Below are 22,618 nucleotides of genomic sequence, written 5' to 3'. Positions count from 1 at the left end.
TCATTTTAATAAACTCCCAGGCTACACTGCAAACACACGGTAAGATTAATCGAAACTTCACAGGCGTAACACTTTTTGCCGACATTTTCTGTACGACTAAGAATTGCAAAGTACTCTGGCGAACAGATTAATTAGTTCTGGCTCTTGAGCTTCGGAACACTTTAATACTCTTTTTCTCTCTCTATAGATGCATATATATATCTCTCTCTCCAAGTGTGTGTTTTTATGGGAATGAGACCGCTCGCTCTGGCACATTCATTCCTGGTTGTGGTCTCACGGCTGTCTGGTCCCAGGTGGCACTGATTGCTCCTGTATCGCGATGCTGTCTCGTGCATACATTAATATTGCGAGAAGCCCCGCCTCCCCCGCCCCGGGGCGTGACAGGTATTCACGCCTGCGCGCAATGGCCTCATCTGAAGGCCGATAAAAGCCAGAGACAACTCCTCGATCTGCCTTTATTTCCTTCTTCCACCGTATATAGACAGCATAGACACTATAGACAGCCACAGCTGCCAGACATGTTGCAAGTGCGGCACTGAAGGAGTGAGAACCGGATGTAGGGGGCGCATCAGGGTGAGGAGTAGTGTCACCAGCAGCAATCGCAAACATTCAAGTTGAACACAAGCTTCAGGCCACAGCAAGAAACAACAATAACACGAACAAAATTCAAGTGTAAGACAAAAGTTTAGACAAAGCTGTCATCATTAAAACGTGTCGCGGTAAAGTTCTCTATGAAATAGAAACAGAATAAAAGCAAAACTACTTCTTCTCTCCGCTTATCAAGTGAAATAGTAACAGAATACGAGTAAAATTATTTCTCTTCTCCATTCAGCAAGTCGAGCAAAATTACTGCTTGTCTCCACTCAACAAGTCAAAACCATTACCTGTCCGCCGAGCGAACCAGTCGTGGGTCGGCAGGTATCGAGTCCAGCAGGTGACTACAGACCAGCCTCGTCATAGCATTCTACAGTGACATCGCTGAGCGGAAGACACAAAACTGCTCCATCCCTTGTGTCATCATGAATAAAGTCCAGAAAGATGAGCGAAGGAACCAGCCTGCAGAGAAACAGTCTGCACGACACTGGCTGGAAGCTGTAGTGAAAGGTGAGGCATTCTTTTACTCTTCCCTTTTTCTGCCACAATGTCTGCTTCTCTAAGACATTGTCTAAGTTGTTTGAAAATCACATTTTGTGTTACATTTGTATTATATTTGGATACATAGTGTTTTGTCGCACTGGTCTTAACGAGAAAACAGCTTTCATTATGTCACATGGCTGAGCTGCCCTCTCAGTCTGCTTGTGTCACCTTCCTCTGCTCCACGCATCAGACGGGAGACAGCAGACGCTCCTTCTACTTCCCAATACATCAATCAGGTGCCAAACACAATCCTACAATCCATCCACCAATCTCAGTATATATATATATCATGCGACGTAGACAATCCTACAAACTATCCACTAATCTCGATTCCTTTATCATTGTACAAACCCTTTAAAGAAGCAGATCCACACTCATCACCAAAATCATCTAATAAGAAAAATAGGCTTCTCCATATGAATCAATCTGGATTTAAACCCAAATACTCTTGCCTCACAGTAATATGTTAGCAGAACAGTGGTTAAATAACATAAGCGATAAGCAATTTACTGCAGTCATTTTCGTAGACTTTGAAAAAGTCTTTGACGTAATTAAGAAAATTTAGAACTTTGCAAACTTGGTAATTGCTCCATCCAACTCTTCAAATACCTTCTTTCGAACCAAACGGCTCAGTTTTAGGTCCTCTTCTATTCTCTATCTTCATCAAAGATCTTTTCCTTTATATCTTCCACTCATGTGAAGTTGACGATATGACAATAAATCCATGCCACTAACAAAGCCACAGGCGGCTTACTACAGCACAGTGCCGATGAGCTTCAGTCCTGGTCTGAACTAACCATATGGCTCTCAACCCTTAGAAAACACAAATCATGCTACTTACCAGAAAAAAGAGACAAAACCTAAGCCATATTTTAAAAAAATCCATCTGAGTACCCAACCAATAAAAGAAGTCCAAAGCCGTAAAGTTCTAAGTGTGAATATTGATAACAATATGTCTTGGTTCCAGCATATCCTAGCCACCTAAGCACAGAAAACCTTTTCCTAATCAGAATTAAACCCCTTTTAAATCCTCACTCTCGAACTGTTCTACACAGGCTATATTCAGTCAATCACTGGGGCTCTGCTGGTGGTGTTTCTATGAGGCCTGTTGTGCAAATGTTCAAAGGAGAGTTATCAAATGGATGCAGCTTAAACCAAAACTACACCCTCATTATTTCTCGTCTCTGAGGGTCCTGCCATTAATATAGGAAGCCCGGTGGTGCGACTGTTTGCACCTGTCACCAATACAGTGATGGTTGGCTGTCCTGGATTCATTTCTCGTCTCGGGCACATTATTCTTTCTCTGAATGTGACAACTGTGTACAGGGCTGGCTGTTTTGCCGTGACATAACCTTAGTTGCTGGCTCGGCGGAAACCAATCCCCGTCCGCCCTGACACTAATATACAGACTAAGATATCAAACAAATTCTCGTCTATAAAGTACTGAGGGATAATAAATGTCACCTAGATTCCCTACACTACTTTATATCGAAATAATAAGAGGTTACCTCACATTCATGACTCCCATACCAAGAATCGACTAATTTAAGACGAGCCTGCAGTATTCAGGAAGCGTTCTATGGAACAACCTGTCTTCACACCTCTAACAAACGGAATCCAGTTTATACCAATTCAAAACAGGACTTCTACAACATTTATTTCAAAACCCTTGATGGCAGAGACCTTCCGTTGATCGTCGATAGCCATTACTAATTATGAAACAAAGGTACATTAACCATATGTTACTTATTCAGGTCGAAGAGTATTTCCGAATGGGTGGAGTGCTGGCGTCCGAGCTGAGGTCTCGCCGGTTCAATGCCCGACTAGCTAAGCAAACTTTCTACAGTCGACAGCTGGTGGGAATGGGTGCCCGACTCCATAGAGGGTTGGGGAAGGTAAGACAGGGAAGGAGAGGAGATGGGGACCGCCCTCATGTAAAGCTGGCCCCGAGAAAAGCGAGGTCTCTAACATCTCACCTCCAAACAACCTGAAACGGTTAGGGGATGACCTTAACCCTGTCAAACTAGACAACAACCCCGATCTTTATACATATTCTAATCTTCCCTCTTTTTAATGCCTTTGTTTTAAAGCTCAGTAGTGTTTTCGTTTCCTTTCCTGAGATCGAAGACTAGACGTTAACAAATATTGTTACTATCGTAGGTAAAGACTTGTCCCAGGCCCACAGTATGGAGTTATCTTTCCCTTTCTCTTTGAACTGTGTCTACATTGGATATTGTCAAGTATGGTCTCTGTAAGAACTATATTTCACAATCAGGTCTTTGGGAACCGAACTAGTCCTCTGCACGCGGACCCCAGCATTCGTGTGAACTGAGGTGGTGTAGGTCTTGGTTGACTGTTCAACAACAGATGCTAAACCCTGCCAAACGTGTAGGCATCCTACTTACTGTCCTCAGAAATAGTAAATGATAGTTTTTGTCCTCTGACCTCTTCCCAACTACCTTCAAAGCAGCCTTAGTGAAACCGATGTTAAATAAACCCTTCCCCTGAGACCAGCGTGCTAAACAATTACCTCCGTCTCAAATTTGACATTTCTTTCCACCATCTCTTTTACTCGGAAATGTGATTTCTCCTTCACAGTCTGCTTATCGCTCTTTTTTACAGCACTGAGACTGTCCTGCTTGAGGACAAATGACATTTTGTCTGCTCTGGATAGAGGTGACATGTCATTCCTCACCAGACCTGTCTGCTGCCTTGGATACTCTAGACCACACTACTCTCATTCATCGACTCAGTTCTCTCTATGGCATATCAGGCTCCCATCTATACTGGTTTCAGCTATATATCTCAGATAGGACTCAGTTATAGTGGATGGCTGAGTGTCTCCACCAGTCTCTTTTCCCTCAGGAGTCCCCCAAGGCTGTGTACTTGGTCCCATCTTTCTCCTGTACGTGAACAGCCAGCATTGACACTTCAACTGGTCAGCATATCAAAAAAAAAAAAAGAAGGCAGAAAGCAAGTTAGTCTTTTCAGACAAAATGCTGTATATCGGTGGTCATTGAACAAATATCAGTAACACCTTATTTCTCTGTTTACAAGTCGGCATTGCCACACGCCGACAGCTCTTGTTTACAGCCAAGTGTCCCGCCATCACACAAATTGCACATGTTTTCATAATCTGCATCAGCAGAATTCGAACTTGTGGTCATGAAGTACAATTCTTTTTTATCAAACTTTGTCAAGTGAACCATGAAAATGCGACTCCAAGCAATTCAGAAAGTAATTCAGTAGCAAACTCCCTGTTGTAGGGTACAACAACAAGCGCCTGCCTGCAGTCAGCTAAACTTTACCCTCTAACATTTCTCTTACAAAATGAAAAGTAAATCATGAAATAACTTTATGAACTTACCAACAATAGTTCTCAGACAAAACTTAGTGAAGAACGAAGGAAGAAACGTTCTATCAAAACCTCGAGGTTGATCCTCACTTAAATTGTCGGCGATGGCGGGGATAGGCAAGGGAGTACACTTCACTGTCCCTCCTTGACACAATAAAATACAGAAAACACAAGAGGAACCAGATAACAAGAACTTATATTGCTACAGCTGCGGTCTGTCTTACATTACTGCTATTAATGATTGTATTGCTAGTACTGATTGTCTTGTGTTATTACTACCCAACGCGTTATTGCACACCTAACCCTCACCCTGACTACTACTAAAAAGAAAATATATTTTCTACACGAAGGCGAGAGTTCAATGCCCGGGACGCATAAAAATTTACACGGCAAATGTGAAAATCACGATTATAAGAAATTAAGAGATATTCTCTCTCACAATACTCTCTCACTCACAAATTTCTCTCTCACAGTCTCTTACTCTCTCAAATCTCTCACTCTCGCTCGCTAACGCCCCCCCTCTCTCTCTCCCCCCTCCACCCGTTTTTGCTCTCCATGTGTTAACCTTTGGCTTGTCATGAGCTGCTGTGTTCCTGTATCCGTCGTCTGTTACTAGAAGCAGTTTGTTTGTTTTGAGTCTGCGACCAGAACTGCTAACAAACCGCTGACAGGAATCAACACCAGGGACCCTTGTTTCGAAGACCACATCCCTACGAAACAAAATCCTGACATGTTCTTTATCGCTACAGTTGTTGCTGTTGTATCTTTGCTACATCCATGCATTCATTCGAATTGCGTGCTGTAGACTTGCTGTAGATGCAAGCGAGAACGAGCGTTGCTGAGGGTCTTCAGACACTGAGCTTGGGGTAGTCGGGGTGGTGTAGGAGGATACACACTGACGTGGAGTTGGATTTCTCTGGTTGATGAGAACAATAGAGAAATAGGATGGAGCGAGCGAGGGAGAGAGAAAGAAAGAGCTCAGGTTTTGGATATTCCTGCCTGGCAACTTCACATCTGAGATTGGCGGTTTTTTTTTTTTTTTTTTTTTTTGGTTTTTTTTTTTTTTAATGCCCACATCTTGGAAAGACAGTAACATTCTGATGCTTTAAAAGCTGCCATACAAACCGCTTTTGTTGAAATACTGAAGTATGAAGGCTTAGAGACGCCATGAAAGAGAAGGGCAGTCATTTCAGCAAAGGGGAGAAAGCCATTTTTGCAAGATTTGCCCGCACTTACTTGGGTATTCACACATTTATGTTCATTTTATGACCAGTTGTTAGGCTTTTTCCATCGTTGAACAATTCTACAAAGTCAGCTGAGTGTTACAATTTTAGGGGATTTGTAGTGTTTCTTGCACGCTGATAAAAAGACACTAAGTCCAGAATCAAAATACAGAACTCACGGGCCCCGCTACAGATGCTTTCGGTGGAGATAGAAAATAGCAACAATATGTGAATTTTAGAAATAAATATCATACTCAAAATGATTCAACTTACAAAATGATGAACATCTTTTGCAGACTTCTTAAGAGACATTAAAATTTTGTTTTTCCCCTTAAAATAAGTCAGTTGTTAGAGTCACTTCTGTAGAAAGTTCTCTTTGAAGCCTCTGCCATCAGGTCTGGGGCTCCAAACGGAAAAAAGAGAGACAGAAACAACAGTCGCGCCTCGTTGCTGTTACTGTGGATGCCCAGCAACATTGGGCGCAACAATAGAAGAAGACAGATCAAAGAAAGACAACAATGTACAGAAAAATAAAATCTTAAAATATAACAATTATTCATGTTAAATTTACAATACTAATAATCAAATATTCTTTGAATAATGATTTAAATTCCGTCAAAAATTTATAGACGCAGAAGGAAACAGAAATAAAAATACCTGAACATAAAAATTACAGTGTATAAACAAATAGTAGGATAATTTCTAAGTTGATCATTTTGTCTGGAACGAGAATGGCCTCAAATGGCCTTTGGTAACCCACCTTTGTTTTAAATAGAAAATTAGCCTCGTCATCTGCCTTGGAGTACTTAGTCTCACAAACCTCCTCTGACTTGTCATTTATAATACTCGTGATAATTAAAATAGTATGGGCGTCAAACACACTTATGGTGGTTCATCACGAACACATTCCACTCTGTCTTCTACATTCTTGTGCTCACCACCAACACACGCACTACTACTCTCTTACAAGTTACAGTAACATCTACTCTCCTCAACACATCTGCTGGGCAATCGCCAGCGAGCTCAGGGACCGAGGACTGTTTCAGTGTGGCAAGACAATGAGAGAAGTCCTGCTTCTCAAAGCGGGTATAAAAGGATCGTTGGGAAGATCACAATCATCAACGCCCAGAAGTTCCACAGGGTTCTATGAACTTTTTCCATGATATTTACAGAGGACTTCATCTGAATACCAGGCCATGCAGCCCTGTGGTCGGCACTGCCGAACTGCATCTCATCTTTGTCCTTCTACCTTTTCTTTGCCTCCCGAACGACATCCTGCACCTTCCTGTGTGCTGGCTTTTTTTTTTCATGTGCAGTGTGTACTATTTTATGTTATGGTAATAGACTTATTTTTAATGTTAAACATCGTAATACCTGCCCGCGTGTGTTTGTGTGGGGAGGGAACTTTAGCAGGGGAGAGGGCAGAAAAAAACCCACAAAAAACGATACTGATGGGAAAAAAATGTGAATGTGAACATCGTTCACTGTCAACATTGAGTTTGCCCCTCCTCCATTCCCCCTTTCACCCCCACAAAAGCCGAGCATCTTCGTAAGCCACTGGGGAAGGGTGGACGTCGCTGACAACCACTGAAAGATAGTCTCGATTCAAGGGAGCTAAGCAATATCATGCAACGGAAAATGTTTATTGAATTATCTACCTTTACTTGTTTCTCTCAAAGCCGTTGTGCTTCTTGTTTAATATTTTCATTCTTCTCTTGAAATATACTCTTTTCTTCCCGGTCTTCTGATCATTATTGTTGTATTACTCTAGTTCTGGTCTGCTTCTGTCTTTTTTCTCTTTCTTTCAAGCGCACACACACAAATGTTCCCGATTTCGAAACTAAAAAAACAAAACAACAATAAAGAAACATTGAAAGACGACTGTTCCCTTACCCCGTCCTGCAGCCCACTAAATTTCAGGAAAACATTTCTAGGATTCTAGTCGATTGCGTTAGCCCCCTCAGCCCCAACTCATCTCAACCCCCATCACTACCTGTCACCATTACTTGTAACTCAGATCACTTGCTCAAGGCTGTTGTGGGCGGTCGGTGGTCCATGGGTTAGCGCCTGTCACCAATACAGCGAAGGTTGGCTGTCCTGGGTTCAGTTCTCATCATGGGTACGCTGTTCTTTTTCTGCATGTGGAATCTGTTTACAGGGCTAGCTGCAGTGGACACAGACTTGAAAATGGCCATGTAGGTGCATCTCATTCATGGTTCCTTCAAACATTTCGCTTTTATGTGTCAGGTTTTATTCAATGTTAGTAAAGAATCTTTTACCAAACCCCTCAAGTTTTTACATCTGTGATTGGTGAGTTGGAGACACTACGTGGTTTTTTATCGTTTCCGCTCCAACATTTTTTCACCACTTGATGTCACCTCCCCCCTACCACAATCCTAGCCAAGGAAAGATAATACCACTGCCGTGTAATATCTTGGAAAAAATAAAGGCTATGGGAAAACCCTCTTTAAAGAATTATGATGGTAACATGGCTTCAACGGACGACGACGACGACTACGACGATGACGACGACGACGACGAAAACATCACTTAGAACCCAATGCCTGCGTGTTCGTGACCAGTCTAACCCATCGGCTTTAGTTCATTTGGAGACGAGCAGCTTCCAAGTACAAAGAGGTAATGCTATCAAAATAAGAAGGCAAGATCCAGAAAACTGGATCAAAGGTAAATATCAGATCATAGAGGAGGGAACGACAAAAATCGACAGTAAAAAAGGCCTACCAGCTACTAAAGACCCTTACTAAGACAGATTAATTATCAGCAATGGCTGTCTTCTCACAGAAAGCACAGCTTTGTTCAAACAGTAGACTGACTATTGCAAGGACCTGTACAACTTACAGCTGAAGACAGATGCCAACATCCGTCAAAACAACCAGAAACAAAATCAGTAACCCTGCAGACCCACCAGCCATACAGGAAGAAATCGAAAGAGAATTACGCAGTCGGAAGGGAGGAAAGTGATAAAGTATTAACTGAGCTGCTCAAGCAGTGTGGGACATGTAACTACAAAGGCCCCCGCTGTCCTGTGCCAAAGAGTCTTGGAACGCAAAGAATGACCCAACAATGGATGCAGTCACTAGCCATACCTAATCTAAAAAAAGCAAATAGCAACAGGGCCAGAACTACAGAACCATAAGCCTTGTCAGCCACCCAGAAAACTGAAAGTTATTCAGAAATGCATCAGCACCACCTCTGAGGAACTGCTATCAGAAAAAACTGTCTTCAAACAAAGCAGGAGAACAGTTAAGCAGACGTGCAAGTTGTCGCATCCTGATAGAGAAACATCTTCAGCGTCAGCAGGACCTCTACCACAACTTGATAGATTTTGAAAAGGCATTTGACAGAGTTTGTCACGAGGAGTTTTGGCATGCGATGGATGCGAAAATGTTCGCCCAAGTCATTGAAGCACTGTCTTACAGCTCGACGAGCACAGTACTGCTGGGTAATCCATTGGGCGCAACCTCTCACACAACAGTTTGAGTCTCTCAAGGGTGGGTCTTATCACCTATGCTGTTTAACAGCGTTGTGGCAGAACATCATGCGTGAAATCCTCCACGACCATCACACTTCCATTTCTATTGGTAGAAGGCTGATTTAGAACCTACACTTTGCAGATGACATCGATCTGATGACAGGCACTGACAGAGAGCTCAAGACCTCACTAACAGACTGACAGTTCCAACGCATACGAAATGGTTACCAACACTTACAAGACTAAAGTCACCCTTCCCAAGGATGGCAGCTCCTCGACAAATACCTGAATCAGGATCGTGACAGCAAGAGTACCAATGGCTAGGCTGGACAGGGTCTGGGGCTGCCATAGAATCAGGTTTACTAGAAAGTACAATTATGTACAAGTCTTTGTAGTACCGATCCTGCTTTACAGAAACGTGGACTCTGCTCGCCGAGACGGAAAGGAGAATCCAGGCACTCGAGAGCAAGTGCCTGAGGAGGCTTCTCCGGATCTCATATAGAGAACATAAAACCAATGACTTTGTGCGAAACACTGTTGCCACACTCACAGGACACCAGGAACCTCTACTTTCAACAGTCAAGCGACATAAGCTGGTGTGGTTTGGATGAGACTTTGTCGAAGATTGTTCTTCAAGGTACCCTGGAGGGTGGTCACAGGGAGAACTGATTACGAAGGTCAAAGACTGGACTGGTCGTCGTGTACAGGACCTGCTGACTGTCGCCTACAATAGACAAGAGTGGAGGCCTGTTAGCTGCCAGTCTATCCATGTCATCCCCCCTCAGCCACAGGTGTCGGTTAAGCGACGACTGACTGATTGACTGATGGATAAATGAACAAGCGGCACAGCATTTATTATAAAAAGCGCTCATTGCCTTTTTCCATGGACAGAGGACTCGATGCACAGTTTAAGTCATAAAACTGGAAATGTTTGTCACTTTGAAGAACTGGTGAATATTCAAAGCTGCTGTGGTTGCAATTTTGAAACATTGTTTTCAGACCCTAAAACCTACCTTTGCGTGTAGAGCATAGATTGTTTTGTTGTTTTCACAATGATGGTGCCTGGCTCTGGACTTGGATGTCCTGTGGACAGGAAAATCGCAGAAGATGAGTGAGTGCCATGTTTAGTCCAGCGCATGCGCGCGGCAAGTGGTGTGTGACGTAACAATGGTATTGTCTGCGGTCTGATTGCACACACATTGCAGGTCTGCGCAGACTGAGTGGAGTTGTCTACACGTGACCCTGCTCGACACTTTTCTGTACAAACAACACGGCTCTACTCACACACAACAGGTGTTCATGAAGACAGAAAACAGGTTTAACCAGATATGGTGAGGGTCTGTGCAGAAGCAACAACGGTTTCGGGAGAGATCGTGTGGGTTTATGGGACTTGATATTGTTTTGATGCAGACGTGAGCTATGCCAGATCCTATGCAGTCTAGCCATCGTCCCTGTTCCTGTTGTAATCCTGATGAGGATACCGGGAGTGCAGCTTCCGTCCTTGGAGAGGGTGGCTCCCACGTACTGGAAGCTGCTGACCTCTTCGAGTTGTGCTCTGCTCATACACATCTCTGCCTGGCCCTTGCCATTGACCATAACTTGGCTACAGGTGTGTGTTGTCACTGATGTTGTCACGTGACTATATTTCTCCTATCTGATTCCCATCTGTAGGTCAGTGTTTTTCATGCATGTTGACAAAGTTCGGGTTTTGAGATCTCGCCAGGGTCCCCCGACACACTTGTGTACGAGATGAATAGTTGGTACAACCGTCAAAACGTTCTTTTCAATGGTACAACCACACATGTGGACCTGCAGGCGGGTGGCATCTGGTTCCCGTGGCACAAGATCATGGATAAACATAATCTCTTTAATAGACGCTGAGGTAATTTTATGGGCATTGTAGTGGGCACTTTCAACTCTCATTAGACCCAAATAATGCTTATCAACACCATAGCTTCTGTTAAAAGAATTACAAAGAAGAAATAAAAAGACGAGACTGTTGCAATTGTACAATTTATTCATCCTTGACTTCTCTGCAATTTGGCTTCGGTGAATAGCGGCAAGTTACTGAGGAAATTTAACAATGACTGATGAAGGGTTAACGATGGCTGATGAAGGGAGAAACAAAATCAGCAAAAAGACAGATGGAGAGGTGCTAATGGGGAGGTAAAAACCTTCGTCCAGTTTTAAAACAAAGGGAGGCAGAGGAGCTGCCATGCCTGAGGCGGACGGATGGCTGGAAATTAAAAGGAAATGAACTGCGGTCTCGCTTGTATCGGATTTGGACGTGCGTTTCACAGCCACCCCCTGACCTCTCACCCTCCCCTCGGCCCACTCACGGCGCGAGCACCAGGAGGAGGCAGGGGTTAGCCAGATGGCGCACTTCTGTGGACAGAAAAGTCATTGCCCACCAAACGAGTTCGGTTAGCTAATGCTGGTGAGACAGTGGCATGTCCGTCCATGACCTTGCCCCTGACCGTTGGTGGTCTGAGAACTAATGATTCATAAGTAAAAGTTTCCCAAGGGCTGGTTCTTCACCTTTTCGGTTGTCCCCTAGGAGCCCGGTCTTGTCAAAGCCATCGGAACTGGCGGCTCGCAGAAATAAGATTAGTGGCACTGGAGGATGCTGGGAAAAGAATGCTGGCAGGATGTTTTCGGATTTCTGCTTCTTTGTCCATTTAATTTACAGACTCACAACTGCTTTGGTGCATCCTGATCTGAGTCACTTTGTTGTTTCGGGCAGCCATGTTGGTCAGACTTGTGCTCGCTGGCTTTCTGTGGGTTTATCTGACTCAACTTGCTTTCTGTGGGTTTATCTCAGACTCGAACTTTGCACATCTAGCTTTCATCCAGTTCTTTTAGTAACTAGCTTTTAAATAGTCTTATGGTAAACTAGCTTTTATCCAGTATATTTTAGTAAATTAGTTTCATCTAATCTTTCAGTAACTCAGTAGCATTCGCTTTATCTTTTATTAAACTATTATTTTAAAGCCAATCTTCTAGTAAAACAGTTTTCGTTAAGTTTTGTATTCAGTTAGCAGTGAGCTAGTTTATTGGTTGTCATGCAGTCTCGTAGTAAACCAATCTTAAATTGCTAGCTGACATCCACATAGCTAACGTGATGACAACCAAGACATGTGCACCTTGTAGCTGTCATCCAGTCTTGCTACAGCAAGCTAGTTTACTAGCTGTCATCCAGTCCCGTGCTAAGCTACAGCAAGCTAGTTTACTAGCTGTCATCCAGTCTTGCTACAACAAGCTAGTTTACTAGCTGTCATCCAGTCCTGCTACAGCAAGCTAGTTTACTAGCTGTCATCCAGTCCTGTGCTACAACAAGCTAGTTTACTAGCTGTCATCCAGTCTTGCTACAACAAGCTGGTTTACTAGCTGTCATCCAGTCCCGTGCTAAGCTACAGCAAGCTAGTGTACTAGCTGTCATCCAGTCCTGTGCTACAACAAGCTAGTTTACTAGCTGTCATCCAGTCTTGCTACAACAAGCTGGTTTACTAGCTGTCATCCAGTCCCGTGCTAAGCTACAGCAAGCTAGTTTACTAGCTGTCATCCAGTCTTGCTACAACAAGCTAGTTTACTAGCTGTCATCCAGTCTTGCTACAACAAGCTGGTTTACTAGCTGTCATCCAGTCCCGTGCTAAGCTACAGCAAGCTAGTTTACTAGCTGTCATCCAGTCTTGCTACAACAAGCTGGTTTACTAGCTGTCATCCAGTCCCGTGCTAAGCTACAGCAAGCTAGTTTACTAGCTGTCATCCAGTCTTGCTACAACAAGCTAGTTTACTAGCTGTCATCCAGTCCTGTGCTAAGCTACAGCAAGCTAGTTTACTAGCTGTCATCCAGTCTTGCTACAGCAAGCTAGTTTACTAGCTGTCATCCAGTCTTGCTACAACAAGCTGGTTTACTAGCTGTCATCCAGTACTTGGATAGATTGTATAAAATGGGGTGGAGAGGTTTTATCTTCCTGTTGTGTTGTTATGTAAAGAAGTTCTGTTTTGAAAGGCTGAGTGTCATGTAGTTTAGTTTTGTCCAGGACTGAAGCTCATGAGCACTGCTGTAGGAGAGCCGCCAGTGGCTCAGTTTGTTTGTGACATACATGTCAAACTAACAGACAAACAAACAAACATACCCATAGAGAGACCAATAAAGCCAAAGATCTTGTAATATTCTAAATATAGTCAGGAGCGCAGCCAAGGAGCACAACTCTGGCGGACAGTAAAGACTAACGACTTTCTTGCTGACGTCAACAGTGTCTTGTGCAGGTCAAGGGTCAAGTCTTCTGCTGTAGATTGTCGCTGGGCAGCGGTTCAAAGTCCAGAAATCCCTCCGCTTTAAAAGCCTCCAGTCGCTCGTCTGCATAATTATTTCCTGTGAACGATCATGTAAGGGACCGGGTTGTTTCCCTTTATGCCATCTGTGGAGCTGGTGGCGCTGTCTGTCATGGCTGGGGTCAGCCGCAGCTTGTGGGAGGGGCGGGTGATGGGTGTACGTGGGCCGTGGATGCTGGGTGCAGCGTCTCCTTCCTACTCCTGTGGACAACCCGATACAGTGACTCCTGGTAACAAGGAGAACTTGCTAGACGATCTCTTTCATCATAAACCAGCCTGGACAAGCTGAAAGTAGAAGGCGGTAGGTTGGCGCCGCCACACTGTCGCACTACACACAGAATCAGAATATTCCAGAATAGCCAAGAGGAGAGCAATGTTTTTAAAGGACACTAGCAGTGTACCCAAGGGGACGGAAGAAGTATACCTCGGAGGCCAAACACCGCAAATAAAACATCGTTAGGGGTCAAAAACAAGCTCTGGAATCTTCTTCGGCAAAATAGTAAAAACTCAATACCTCAGCCCCAACCCAGCGACTCATCAGGAGCCATAGTAACGAACGAGAGGTTACGGTTAGGGTTACCCTTAACTAGATGGGAGGCTTAGATAATAAACCACAGCAATAAACCTGACATAACAATTAGAATAATGCATAGCAGTAAGCCAGAGATTAGAGCTGGAGAAGGCATTGTAATGGACCAGAGATTAGAAGAGTAACCATTATGGGACGCGGATACCCGAGTGTTTAGAGCTCTGGCGTCGGAACTGAGAGTGCGCCGGTTCGATTCCCGAAAAGTGAGGTCTCTAACACCTCATCTCCTCCCTCCCCCATGACCTGAAAAACTTTACCTGACCCATAGTAAGAATCTTAGGTGAGGGCTCAGGTTACTCATAACTAAAAACCAGAAGTACATCCGTACACTCGGGGCACGTTTTACATGTAGCTGTTTTACTGTGGACAGTTTGTATGACGTAGTTGTGTTACTGTGGACAGTTTGTATGACGTAGTTGTGTTACTGTGGACATTTTGTATGACGTAGTTGTGTTACTGTTGACAGTTTGTATGACGTAGTTGTGTTACTGTGGACTGCGCGTGAAGACTGCCAGCCGACCACCTGTTTACAGAAGTCAGCAAGAAGTCCATAGCTAACTCTGAGGACTTACGGCACCAGAAGAGAAGATAGATACTACATTTCTCTTCTTGGCTGATAAGATACTGTCCAGTCAACACAAATTTCCTGTTTTCACGCAGACATACACTTTCCTTATTTGTCACTTTGCTAGTGACATCACGTCCTAACAACTGGACTCAGGACTATAAGATACTCGGACTTTTTCTGGTGACATCACATCCTAACCACTGCCTCCAAAACATTTTGAGCAAGTGCACGGTGGAGGACAGAGAGGTGAACAAAGCGGGGGTACGACTGCTGAGGGCCTCTTTCACCCCACCCAGTGGTCGCGTGGTGATCTCCCCCGCTAGGGAGCGCTGCGGTTGACATAGTGTGACGGTGCAGGACGTTTGACAAAAGCACGTCAACTCCACGCACGCGCAGGCTGTGGCATCGCCGGCCGAGGGTCTTATAAAGGGGCCCTCCGCTCTCTTTTGCCTCCATAGTTGTCCTGTAACGTCAAGAAGAACGCCTGTGACGTCTGGTGCCACCTGGTCTGGAACTTCACTAACTCTCACGTTAGCTGCCGCACCTGACTTTGTGAGTATCGTGTGTGACGTGGACAGGCACCGCTCGTGTGTGACGGAGCCGCGGCTGTGACGTAGTAGCCTGCAGTGTGACGTCTCGTTGCTGTGTGGCACGGTAGACAGGTAAATATTTGCCTGTTTCCTCGGGGCATTTGTGACGTAGTGGTCTGGAGTGTGACGTCTCGCTGCCGTGTAGCGCGGTGCACAGGTAAATATTTACCGTCGACTCTCGGTGACTGTTGTCTTTGGAGCGTTTGTGACGTCAGTACTCCTTGCCTCTGTTTTCAAACTGCAGTTGGTGTCAGTTTATTGTCAAACTGCTTCTTGCTTTAGATTATTGTCAAACTCCATTTTTGTTCCGCTTTCTGTGAAGCTGCATTTCCCGTGAGCTTACTTTCGAAAAAACACCTTTCTCCACCATTAAGGTGAGTGAGTGCTTTACTTCAAGAGAACTGCACGTACATGACAACTACAAGTAGCACACAACTGTCAATTGTGGAATCGAGGACAAGTTCTGTTCTTCTTTTTAGTCTGAGCATGATCACTTACACTTGGACAGCATCCACACTCGCTTTATCTGAGGCCACCCACCAACGACAGACGTGGTGACAGTCGCACGGGGCAAGGTTCAGAATCACGGAAAAAGCTAAATTTTTGTTGTCAGATCATCGGGTGAATTTTAAAATCACCGAGAAATAGCTAGACTCTGTTGGAGAATTTCCGAACTGAACTACTGGAGGCAACCATCAGCATGTTGGGTAGTCATAGACCTGAGAATGTGGAGACAGGGAGAGAGATGTGGAGGTCAGTGAGAATCAGACAACTGACATTCGGAACAAGCACACTTCTTTGTCTGAAATAAAAGTGGGCAAGAAACGGTCATCCACCCAGGAACGTAGCAAGCATCATAACAGATAAACTGATGAACAGGAGACAAAAACTTTACGCAGATCAACGGGCAAATATGAAAAGTGAGGGAGAGCACTCACCCTCCAGCAAGTTAGGCAAAAGGACATCGCTGCTCCGATACCAAGAATTAACTTATTCAAGTCGAGCCTGAAATATTCTGTCAGTGTTCTTTGGAACAACCTCACAGCTCTCCACAGAACGGACTCCAGTCTGTACACGGTCAAAGTGGGACTCCTACAACACCTACAACACCTACAACACCCACAACACATACAACACATACAACACATATTCTAAACCGTCTGATTACCTACAGAGGCGTCCTACCAGTTAATTATCTATTGCTCAGTAGTAATAGTCATACAGACAAACCACACACGTACAACGTGTTGCTAGTGCTCAAGCCCGAAACCGCCACCCCCTCCCAACAAAAACCGTCAATTGAAATATTAATCCCCATGTTTGTACACATCATAATTTCTCTCTCTGTTTTTGTTGCCTTCTTTTGAATCAATGTGATTTTTATTTATTCTATTTAGACCGAGGGTTAGATGTAAAAATAAACACCACCTTTGCTTATCCTCCTACGTAAAGGTTTGTTATTTGCTATAAAGATCTTTTCTTATTAATAATTAAATGTTCAATATTTTTACTAGTCAGTAACGTTTAATACTATGTCTTTTATTATTAATAATAAGTTGTTTAATATCTTTACTAGTCAGCAGCGTGCTAATATTCTGCGCCATAGCATATTTTATTACAAAATAACTGTTTAATATCTTTACCACTAAAAATACACCATTTACCCAGCCTGGCAGTCAATATGTTGTCTTACATGAACGAAAATTATTCCCAAAGGTGCCTGGCACCACGAACTAGTATGACTGGACTGCTGGCAGATGATTTTTTTAAACTTCTAGAACGAGGCAGGTGTGTACAGAGCTTCCGGTTTAGTCACATTCCTTGCTTAGGCTCGTCGAGACTAACAGCAGAGAACTTCGCAAGATGCTTATTCTGATCTCGGCAAACAGACAGCAATCCACCTACACACGTCCGCGATGACAGGGACAAGATATTGCTCAACAACAAACCATGTTTGTCTAACGTCGACACTTGTGGTACCACGTGACTCAGTTGGGCGGGGTTACTAGAGGTCACAGGCGGCTGTCAGCCGTGACGTGTGTAAAGATTCCGTGACGGGCAAGTGCTCACTGAAGCTCACTGACAATTTCCGCAGAAACAATTTTTTCTGGCTTGACCTGTCGCCTGAAGAACTGACGGTTCAAGGCGCAGGGACGAGACATCAAGCTGTCGAGCGCCAGTGATTGAATGGTTGGGGTGTCTGCCTGTTGTCGGAGAAAAAGAACCGTTGTTCTTGTAGTTGTGGAGAAGGTTATTTACATACATCATATACACGTCTTGTATATGTAGAAGTGTTAGTACATTTATTTAGATGCGTTGTGCAGACTTAGTGTCCTGTATACAGAGGATTCGTAGATATACTGGTGTCCTGTGTACAGGTGTTGTCAATGAGCTCTAGTGTCCTGTGTATACATTCTCTACACGTGTGATTTATTGACTGTATACCTGTGTACCTGGACATGTGTTTGAACGACTCGTCTACATATAGACTGTATTGAAATGAGCGCTGTGTACAAGTGTTGTAAATAAGCTTCATTGCCATCAGTGTACTTGATCACAGATGTCATCTCTTCTGTTGCCTTGTGTACACATGATCATGATATGGTCAAGTGGGGTTTGTTGACAGGTGTGCTGACCTGCCGGAGAATGGTGAGAAAGGAAACACTGCTGAAGGTGTTTTTCATCTACCTGTGTTTCTGCCACCTTGTTCCTGGACATCCATGCGGCAGCAACCCTCTACGACGCTTTAGGCCTCTGTCCAGAATGCTGGGTGGGTACACACACACTCCCCTGTTCTCTCTATCTCTCTCAATCTCTGTCCAGAATGCTGGGTGGGTACACACACACTCCCCTGTTCTCTCTATCTCTCTCAATCTCTGTCCAGAATGCTGGGTGGGTACACACTCACTCACCTGTTCTCTCTCTCTCTCTCTCAATTTCACGAATAGTGTGTGGCCTGCCATCAGATGCTTGTATAGAAAATCAACTCATTGATGCAGTGGCTTAACTTTCACAAGCAGAAATGTTTCCACAAACACATTTCTTGTTTGAGCATCCCGGCGACAGTGAGATTATTTTCACAGAGATGCACAATGTTAACCAGAGCATCCTGTCTGAGCTGCGCGATGCTTTGACAGCTCCTCATCAAAACTTTCTGGATACGATTAATGTGTGGATAGTTTTTCTTTCAAAGTAATCAGAACATTTATTTTTGACAGCGTGGACAAATCTTTATGTGCAGGCAAGAGCATAGACACGTTGCTGGACCTTCTGAGGGAATCGAACCCCGCCCTGTACGAGCAGGTCCAGCTGGAGTGGAGGCTGTACGCCGAGTGCGTGGGCCTGGTGGACACTGGTTACTTCAAGAGGTCGTCGGACGACACCCAGGGTAGGGTGGATAGCGAGGCAGGGCCTCTTGCAAGGAGTCACGATGGCGATGAGGGACTGGCAGCAGACGACCTCCTGGAAAGGGTGCTGCAGTCCTGGATGGACGCCACTTCCGACAGGTGGGAGACAACTTTTAGGACAGTGTGTTAAGCAGACCTGTTCACACAATAATTTGTCCTCGTCACGCCCACTTCTCCTCGTTACGACCACGTGTCCTAGTGACGCCCACGTGACTAAATGGTTAGGTCGTTTGTCCACCCCTGGTCTATCGTCATCACCTCTACTTACATATCTGCTTAATCTTTGTTACACCTGCTGGACTTTGTCTATTGGTGTCACTACCGGCTCTACAGCCATGCACACCAATCAAACACCAACACAAATATGAATTTAAAAGATAATATAATATTAAAAAATAATTAACAACAAGAGGCCTAAACATGAAAGCACATAACGGGTAAATCTTCACTCTTCTCGGTAAAGGTCTTTGATGAGAAGTTCACTCACTTAAATTAAGTCTGTCGAAGCCTCCACCGTCAGGACCGGAAACGTTACCAAAGAAACCCCAGAGCATCTTGACAGTTGCCACCCTTCTCGAACTTTGGTTACATCCAGCGCACCAGCCAACGAAAAACACAGGAAGATAAAATAAAAGAAAAACCTGGACAGAAAAATATACTCCTTAAAAATTAACAATCATTTAAATACACTATATTACTTTTCACTAATTAAAAAAAACCTTCAAAATCAAACTGCAGGCAGACTCACCTTAACAGGTCGGATGACTAATTTACACAGTTTATCAGTCTGTTCACATGTCAAAACATAGACTTGGACAATGGCGACATGGTGAGGTCTGTCAGAGGAGGCCTGCTGGAGATGGATGCACACAGGCTCTGACCTCTTAACGTGGAAGCCTATGTCATGCCAAGCCCCATCAATATTTTACCAGGCTGACAGCGAGACAGAGATATCTTACCAGGCTGACAGCGAGACAGAGATATCTTAACAGGGTGATAGTGGCACCCACACATATATTACATGTAAATAGTGAAACAAGCAGATATCTTAAGGCAATGGTGAGAGCCACAAAGACCTTACAGAAGGGGAGACCCACGCATGCCAGGCTGATAGACAGACTCACATTTACTGTTTGATACTGAGACACGCAGACATCTTGCTAGGCTGACAGGTTGAGAAGGTTGAGGGACTACTTCACTTTAGAGACCTCAGCACGGGCCGGCAGTGGGCTGTAGCCCAGATATTGGCGGATGCTTTTGGAAACCTTTTTTTTTTATCAATTACATCCCGTTTCAGTTTCATCAGTCTGTACGGCAAGGTGTCATCATCAATGTGCATCCCAACATACCTGCTTCACAAGACTGTAGCAAGTGTGCATGTGGGTTGTCATGACCACCAGGTGAAATCAGTCTGTATAACCAGGTGCCTGATAACAATGATACAAACTTGTCTTTTTTTTTTCATTAGTGATCGCGACCTTGACTCTGGTCATCTGTAGACGTGCCACTGACCTCGCCGACCAAAGCACGTGACGCCCAACTCGTGCTGTCTACACCAATTGTTTACACACCCGCTGTACGCACCATCTGTCAACACCCGTGCTGTCTACACCAGTTGTTTACGCCAGTTATTTACACGCCAGATGTCAACAAGACTGGCTGTCTTCACCGACTGACACCTCTGTCTACATCGGCTGCCTCTACCATCTGTAACGACTGTCTACTCACGTGATTTCACAGGCACCAGCTCCTGGCTGCTCGCACGCGCCATTCTCGTCGTCCTCTCGTCTGTGGTTGTCCGCTGTTATCGCCCCTTTGTCTGTTGTTTTCCGATGTATCCCCCTTTAGTCTGTTTTTGTCTGTTGTTATCGCCCCTCTGTCTGTGGTTGCCTTTTGTCGTCGTACCTCGTCTGTCGTCGTCGATGGCCGTTGCGGAGGGCGGTGACACTACGCACCTACATCAAGACCTGGTGTGACGTCTTTGAAGGATGGCAGGACAATCCAGTCCAGGAATGTGGACGGTGGATGCAAAGTCCAATCCAGAAGCCTCAACAAACTGGTCTCACTTCACAGTCTGACGTTGTCTGTCACCACTGACGGCTTCCTGTAACTTGCTGACAACCTTTGACTTCTGTACTTGACCTCCGAGTGTCAGGGTGATGTCTGAACTGTGCAGATGACGTCATGCTTGTAGTAGTCTGACACAGATGGTGATCCGTTCACTATAATATTCACTTCTTTGTACAATGTAACAAATTGACAGTCTGATAGTCTTGACACTGTGACAGCCTGACGGTTTGGCAGTGTGACAGTGTGACAGTGTGACAGCCTGACAGATGGCACAGGGAATGACTGGGTGACGTAGTGCGTTGGCAAGAAGCTTGCTGTGGTTACCTCTAACACTTACCACCAGGGTTAACTCTGACACTGTTAAAAAGTAAATAAAATAAAAACATTTTGATGGACTTTTTGTAATTTGGTTTTCTCTTACCTCACGCCCTACCTTACAAGGTCTACAATCTCTGAACTTGTCCACACACACACGCACACGCACGAACGCACAGACACGGAATACACACGTCCACGAACACACGAGTAAGCACACGCACACAGACAGATTTACTAACCATAACACAAACACACACATATACCGAAAGAAAGAAAGAAAGAAAGAAAGAAAGAAAGAAAGAAAGAAAGAAAGAAAGAAAGAAAGAAAGAAAGAAGAAAGAAAGAAATAAAAAGTTTATTGAATGGAGCGAAAGAGGTGGAGAGGAAAAAGACGATATTTGGAAATATTCAAAGATATCATCACTCTCAAACAGGAGACAATGGCGCTAGACGATGAAGAGCAGTTGTGTAAAACAATCTGTAGACTTTATTCCTGGTGGGAACTGCACTGTGACTACACCGGTATACACACACTTCATTCTGGATAGAAACTGGATGATAACCATGCACTTCTACTGATACATTCCATTCTCGATGGAAACTCCACTCTACCTATGCACTTACATCTCTCTACCTACAAACAAACACCAGTGCGCATGTGCAGAAGTTAGTGTTAGTCTCCTCCTTTCATGACGAGATAAATACTTTAAAATTTGAGGCAAAGAACAAGAGGAAGCCAAGGAGAAAGAAATCAAGTTTGATTAAGGCAGACAGACAGACCAATACAACTAACCCCATACACGACAGCGAGATAGACAAGACAAAGAGAGACAGAGAAAACTGAAATATAGAGATAGCTGACTAGAGTGATGCTGAACACAACAAACACAGACACAACTACACAACTACAAGTCTCATTCGCTGTCTATTCAGAAAAAGGATAAACGCAGTTCAGAATCGCACGAATATCAGGACTGAGTCATCCAAAAGTATATATACATATATAAAGTTAACCCTAAGTCTTTACAAAGTCTGATATAGTTAGCCTTAACCCTCCACAAAGTATGATACACAGAAATCAAAGCTTGCTCCAGCTTGGACCCAAGCAAGATATCTCTCAATAATCATGTAAACTTATAACACTCAGCAGTAACACCAAGACAGATGGCACTCTCTGCGCAGACCAATAAGAAAGATAACAGCCAGTGGACAGTGAGGTACTGTAGACACTGAGCAACATGAAGATGAGGTACACGATAACAGAGGACAGTGAGGTACTATAGACACACTAACAACATAAAGATGAGGTACTACAGACACACTAACAACATAAAGATGAGGTACTATAGACACACTAACAACATAAAGATGAGGTACTATAGACACACTAACAACATAAAGATGAGGTACACGATAACAAAGGACAGTGAGGTACTATAGACACACTAACAACATAAAGATGAGGTACTACAGACACACAAACAACATAAAGATGAGGTACACGATAACAGAGGACGGTGAGGCATTATA

At 44.1% G+C, this 22,618-nt stretch overlaps 1 protein-coding gene across 1 annotated transcript; it reads left to right on the top strand.

Moving 5' to 3' along the window:
• Positions 1-468: 468 nt before the first annotated feature.
• Positions 469-21,166, top strand: LOC112563200. The gene is made up of 5 exons (XM_025236996.1): positions 469-573; positions 833-1,104; positions 17,920-18,063; positions 18,535-18,799; positions 20,169-21,166. The coding sequence occupies exons 2-5, from the start codon at positions 1,020-1,022 to the stop codon at positions 20,197-20,199; spliced, it is 525 nt and encodes a 174-aa protein (XP_025092781.1). The 5' UTR covers positions 469-573; positions 833-1,019; the 3' UTR covers positions 20,200-21,166.
• Positions 21,167-22,618: the final 1,452 nt, after the last annotated feature.

The sequence above is a fragment of the Pomacea canaliculata genome, linkage group LG4 (genome assembly GCF_003073045.1).
Source record: "Pomacea canaliculata isolate SZHN2017 linkage group LG4, ASM307304v1, whole genome shotgun sequence".
Lineage (NCBI taxonomy): Eukaryota > Metazoa > Mollusca > Gastropoda > Architaenioglossa > Ampullariidae > Pomacea > Pomacea canaliculata.
The sequence above is the reverse complement of the archived record's forward strand: the minus strand, read 5'-3'. Positions and strand labels throughout refer to the sequence as shown.

Excerpts from the sequence above, each read along its gene's own strand:
- LOC112563200 (XM_025236996.1), top strand. The coding sequence starts at position 1,020 with ATGAATAAAGTCCAGAAAGATGAGCGAAGGAACCAGCCTGCAGAGAAA. Across the intron at positions 1,105-17,919 it reads GCTGGAAGCTGTAGTGAAAG|GTGTGCTGACCTGCCGGAGA; the intron begins GTGAGGCATTCT and ends GTTTGTTGACAG. Across the intron at positions 18,800-20,168 it reads ATGGACGCCACTTCCGACAG|TGATCGCGACCTTGACTCTG; the intron begins GTGGGAGACAAC and ends TTTTTTCATTAG.